The 6040-nt window shown below is 53.8% G+C and overlaps 1 protein-coding gene across 2 annotated transcripts in view; it reads right to left on the bottom strand.

The window, feature by feature from the left end:
- LOC113218226 (dipeptidase 1-like) overlaps positions 1-6040 on the bottom strand; it is a 192473-nt gene that overhangs the window by 33102 nt on the left and 153331 nt on the right. For both annotated transcript variants that reach the window (XM_052273454.1, XM_052273453.1), the window contains exons 5-7: positions 5091-5244; positions 4236-4368; positions 991-1141 (exon numbers count right to left, since the gene is read on the bottom strand). In XM_052273454.1, the coding sequence (XP_052129414.1) occupies positions 991-1141; positions 4236-4368; positions 5091-5244 (438 nt within the window). The remainder of the gene's footprint in view (positions 1-990; positions 1142-4235; positions 4369-5090; positions 5245-6040) is intronic.

The following is a 6040-nucleotide window of genomic DNA, read 5'->3' on the forward strand; positions in this document are numbered from 1 at the left end:
TCGCTACCAGGAGTAGGGTAGTCTCTGACAGGTTTGCGACAATTACACCCCGTCCCGCCCGCCCGCTGCGGTCTGCTGCAGAGGGAGCAGACTGTCAAGGTGCGCGGGGCACCGGCGCCAGCAGCAGCGCCAGGCAGGCAGCACCAACAGCATCAGGGATGCTCGTCGCACGCCCCGACAAACGCAAACACTCCACACAGGGGCGGCGGCGACCGCGGCGACCTACTCGCGAGCAGCGGCCGAAGGGGTCGGCTCACTCCCCCCCCCCACCACCACCACCACCACCGGGCCTCACGACCCACTCTAATCTCGGCAGTGTACCACTTCAGCCCGACCGCCGCGGGACGAGCAGAGGGGGCGAGAGGAGAGTTGTTGTGTCTATCATTCGGACAAAAACTTCTCGCGTGTAAATGCGCAAGTTTTGTGGCGCAACTTTACCCCCCGCCCCTCCAGCGGCCACACCGCAAAAACATTTCCCGCAGAAAGCTTTTCTCTTCTCTTTCTCGGTCGCGCAGCACCTCGTGATCTCCCCCTCCCCTTTCCCTTTTCCCCCGGCCTGACCGCACCCTGCCGTACCGCACCCGCGCGAGAAACCGCGGCTTCCCCTTGTCTCCGCACAGTCAAGCCCGCCCTCCCCCTCCTCACTCGTTTTGTTGCGGCTGCTCTGGGGATGGACAAGGGCCTGAGGAACAGTGTCGCGCGGCTGGACCTTAACGAGCTACAAAGTCTGCGATGATTAAATGCCGTCCGAATAAACAACTGTTTTTGCATTGTCAAACCAAAAGAAAAAAACAACTTCAATCTAGTGCGGATGCGTTTAGAAAATTGGAATGTACACTAGCGTTCGTCCTATTGCAAATCTTGCGTTTACTCCCCGCAGAAAACATTTAGGGCAAAGAACGAGGCGTAGCGTAGAATAATGTTTGCCCTCGCATCATATGTAAACTTCTCCCCCGCATGGTGCACACCACAATAGAGCAGCAAACTCACCACGGCGTGTCGCACGTGTGCGTGAGGGTGAGGTAGCGCGCGCCCAGGCCGTAGTACATGCGCAGGACGGCGAGCGAGTTGCCAAGCGTGTGGCCGCCCTCCACGCCGATCAGGGACGCGATCTGCCCACCCTGGTGGGCGTCGCGGATTGCTGCAACAAACAACGGTCACGGTTAGAGTACAGCCAAGATCCCTACTGAAAAACAAAACAAAGAGAATTATTTTTCCACCCCCTATTTTGTTCGCGCATTGAAAAACGCGTAAAAACGAAGTTTGACGTCTCCGATAAAAACTCCCAATTTAGTAGTACCCTACTATTATCGCATGTTTTAGTTAATGCAATAGCAGCTCTCGTAACAGCTTCAGCTTCACCTTGCGATATAAATTTATCACACTTTTTTGACACTTTTCATTGCTTGTTGTTTTGCAATAAAAAGTTCATATTATCATAATTTATCACAAATCCAGATTCAGTGAAGTCGCCCCTTTAGGAACTACAAATTTATCGAAGTATCTTGACAGACAGAAGTTTCACTGTTAACGCCGTGGTCGCCTCGAATGCCAAAATGTTGGCAGTCCTTTTAGAATGCCAAATTTTGGGCTTCTTTTTAGAGGCTGCCAATTTTTGGCCTCTTTGAACTCCAAATTTTGGCCTCCTTTTTAGAGGTTGCCAACTTTTGGTCTCTTTGAATGCCACAAGTTGGCATTCTTTTGAAAGAAGGCCAAAATTTGGCATTCAAGGAGGCCAAAAATTGGCAGCCTCTAAAAAGAAGGCCAAAATTTGGCAGTCAAAATAGACTGCCAACATTTTGGCATGCTAGGCGACCACGGCGTTAACAGTGTTGCCACATTTCTTAAGGAACATTTTTGGACTCTTTTTGACGTAACTTACAATACAGCAAAACCCACATCTCATGCCCTGTATGTTGGGTAAAAGGCACGGATTTTGGATTTGTTCATCTGAGGATTGCCAAATAAGATTATAGTGGATTGCCAGCAGGGTCGGTGTACAGCACATCAGATTGCCCGGGTTGGGCAAGGCCCCCTAGTAGTGCTACGCATATTGCGAATAACGCATTGGGCCGCTGTCCTTAGGCCCCTGTGAAAGGTCAGGGCCTGGCCGTACGTTGATGCACGGGGCCCTGGGGACGACTGGGCGGCGTAGTAGCGGTGCCGGGAAGAGGGAGGGGAGGGTAGCAACGCCGGGGGGCTGCGCGGCTTACCACGGGGGCCCCAGGGGGGCCAGCGCGGTATGCTGCTAGGCCCGGCCGGCTCCCCGAGGGTCGAGGAAAGCGCAACAGTAAGGGATGATTTTCCCCTCCCCCCTCTTCCCCTCCTCCCGCTGTATTAGCCAACAAAGCACGGCTTGTTCACTGGGCACAGTGACGGAAACAAAGTAGTACCCGACGAGAGGGAAGACCCACCCCCGGGGTGTTGAAAAAGATGGTACGGTAGGAAAAAGGGGGGGGGGGCAGAGAAAAAAAAGTCCCGGGTAACGGCATACAGCGCGCGCAATATACGCGACGCCGGCAGATTCACAGAGAAATAGAAGAAGTGGATGGGAAGATGGTTCAGATGAGAAAGGGGTGGCGCGACAAGAAAAAATATAGTGCGACGCAATGGAGAGGGGGGAGGGGGGCAAAGGGAAAGAGAATGAGCGCTTATTGGAAGCGGGCCATATCTCTATAAGAAGTGACGCCATCTGGAACGCAGTAGCACACCACACACTCAATCGCCTAGCTCATCTGCCCCCTGCTAAATCGCTATCTGGGCGCCTCCCTTCCACTACTCTTTCTTACTCTCTCTCCATCCGGCATTTCATTTTCACACCGATGAACAGGCGACCAGAGGCTTCGCTATGCCTGACGCTCACGCGAGGCTGCGGCGCAAGGGCGGCAAGGCCCTCGTTTTCCCGATTCTAGCTCCCTGGGAAAGCGAGGGAGTAACCCAAGAAATGAGATTGACAGCGAAGGACTTTCGCCCGATGGCTTTCCTATCAAATGACAGGCGACCCAGGTCACCTTGGCACCAGAGGAGCAAGACCCAACACGAGTCCACAGGGGCGCCGGGCCGATAGATGGAGAGGAAGGAGCGGAGGGGAGGGTTCATGGCGGCCTGTACCCGCGTGAAGCGGCATTGGAAAAAACGCATAACAGGTAAGGCCGAGTCGGGGAGGGGCCGGCAAAATGTAGGCGAGGAGGGGCGTAGGCCTGGGCGCGAAGCGCTGTCAGAGGAGCAGAATGGATCTGCCTCCTGGGCTGCGAGGAGTTTGACTTACAGCTCCCAGTTCCCGAAGTACACAGGGGTGCACAGACCGCCGCCGCTCCGCTAAAGGGAAAGGAAGTGAGCCGACGACGACCGGGCAAGAAAAAATGTTCACATTCGCTTACTCATCCCACACATCCAATCCACACATGGGGAAAGCCTTGTGCGTTCTCGTGCAATTAATCAGGTCGCTGAAAACCCTAGCGAGCAGTGCTCGGAAAAGAGATTGAGCTGCTATGCCCGATCCAAGAATCAGACACTTTAGTCGCCCACGTAATGGACACTTCCAGGTTCTCCAATTGGAAGTTGGAAAATTGACTTAAGTCACGCTGCCGATCATACTCCACCACACATCAAGAATATTTTTGGGTAGTTTTTGAATTCCAGAAGATTACCGTCCATCAATACGGGTGTGCAACACCAGGAACGAAAGTCGACAAGTTGCTTGTCACTCCAGGTTTTTAGGGTAGCCGTCCCTCATTGTCCTTCCTGAAGTTTCTCCGCCAGAGTAAGAGAGTGCAAGCCCACAGCAGCCCCCATCTCTTTTCCGGGGCAGTTTTGTTTCTCAGCCTCAGTTCTGTACAACTCTCATCATCAGGCACTTTGTCCCCGATGCCGCGCAGCCAGCGGCAGAAATGCTCATACGGGCCGGGCGGGAAGCAGGCGTGGACGGGGTGAAATATTACTCTTGTGGTTTGTTCCTGTCCTCAAGAGGAAGCTTGCTGGCGGGCGCGCTGAGGGAAGGGATAGGGAGGGGGCGAAGTTACTTAGAGTTGACTCGCGTATATTTAGCCCTTGCCTCCCGCCTTCATCGGTCTGTCTTTGTCCCTGCTGCCGCCCCTTTCCACTGATAACGTTTTCATTTTGGGGAGAAAAGTCTTTTGACACCTAATTTGTATTTTTGACCTTCGTTATGGTTAGTGTTGCGATGAGTATCGCTGTAGTGAAAGATGTCGGTCAACTGTTCAAAGCAGGCTTACCTTTCACAGTGGTCGCGATTCTTAGAGAATCAGGGTGCATTTCTGCCAGTCTCTTGATCACATCGATTTGCTCCAGCGTGAGCTGTACGGCATCGAGGAACTGAGCTCCACAAGGCACGTACGCCGACCAGAACTGCAAGCAGAGAAAAGACGAAAGATCAAGCAATAGAAAAACAATTTTAAACCGTCGTTGGACATCTTAGTATTGACGACTTCGCTCATTATTATGCTCCTGTATCAGCTGCTCGAGCAGTTCAGAGTAGACCCATCTCTTAATTTCACCGGCGCTGGGCTGACTTCGCCTACCCGACACCCGCCGCCACGCCGTCCCAGCGAACGGGGCCCTTTCGGTGAGCGAAACTCGACGAGCGAGCGCGGACAGGCGACAACGAGCGGGCTGTGAACGAGTGGGCAGCAGCGGGCAGCATTCGGGCGCCGATTCCAGTCTCTGGCTCAAAGAAGTGAAGTAAAAGAGCTAATGATAAAAACGAAAATGTGCGTCTTTTTTCCCCTCTCAATTCTCCCTTCGTCCTCTGCTGTTCTCGGTGGTGCGGCGCGTTTGCCGATATCGGTACGGCCTGCGGATTGTTTTCGAGTCTGGACGCGAGCCAAACGGCCGCGCCCCACCGCATCCGAGCACGAGGGGCGTTAGCGGCACTAACGAGGCGGGCCGACCTGTAGTGCGACGTGTCGCATACAAGCGCAATGAAGGTGAATGATTCGGCCGGTACGGTCCGTTCCGCTGGCGCACCGCAGCCACTTCAGCGCAAGCAAGATCGTCTGACACGGTCAATTTTTCATTTCAAATTTTACGTATTCATTAATAAAACAGGAGGCTGTTCATGCACGTCTTACCTGAGCTCCAACCATGCCGGTCCTCAGTCTTGTAAGGTCCGTGTGAGACCAGTTGCTCGTCTTCCAGGGCTCGGCCGTGTCGAGCTTGGAAAAGTTGAAGCTGCCCATCTGGTTGTGCACGTACTTGCGCATGTTCCAGGGCAGATCGTTGTGCCTGCAACAGAGACGGAATGGGACACGCGTTAGTGCAAATTGTATTGAGAGCCAAACGTTGCGATTTTATGGTGGAAACGAAAGTGTCAATTTTCGGGACATCCATATTTTGTGAGCGCACGTCTTTCCCGTCATGGTTCCAGCGCCACGCCGTCCCTAGCGGTCGCCATGGTGACACGGCGAACCTTTATTTACCGAACACTTTCCCCGGGCTGCTCAGACCGGACGTCGGACGAATCAACACAAAAGAAAAGAAAGCAATTTCCCATGTCGCTGACATGGCGCCTCTCGCACATGACAATGCAAACAAATATAATGCCCCGGACGGCGACGTCAGATTTCTCTAGCTCTGGCGGCGCTGCTCCGCCCTTAGCAAATCGCCCCTTTCCAGCCCCCCCCCCCCCCCTCCTCTTTTCTCTTCTTCACAACGTTGTGGCGTCAAAAATAAAAAAAGAGGAAAATTAAGGCGTGGTGCGGGACGGTCGAGGCGACCTCGGAAGCTTTTGTTTCACGTGACGATCCCTTGTTATATTTATATTCGCAACGCAGCTGGGTGACATCTCTTCTCATCGGGCGCTCGTTTGCACGGCCGCTGAGGGCAGCGCGCCCAGTTATTGCCCTCCCTCCCTCTGCCTAACCCCGTCGCCCTTTGGGCCGGGTCGGCGATGCGTTGTTTCCACCGCTTTCTCTAACAATTTTGCTGTCCGTCATTCAATAACAGGAGCGCCGCCGGTGGCGGCCTGGCGCCATGTAGACACGACTTTTCGCACAAAGCGGGGAGAGAAAGAGAGAGAGAG

The sequence above is a fragment of the Frankliniella occidentalis genome, unplaced genomic scaffold (genome assembly GCF_000697945.3).
Source record: "Frankliniella occidentalis isolate FOCC.00 unplaced genomic scaffold, Focc_3.1 Scaffold273, whole genome shotgun sequence".
In the NCBI taxonomy this organism is placed as follows: domain Eukaryota; kingdom Metazoa; phylum Arthropoda; class Insecta; order Thysanoptera; family Thripidae; genus Frankliniella; species Frankliniella occidentalis.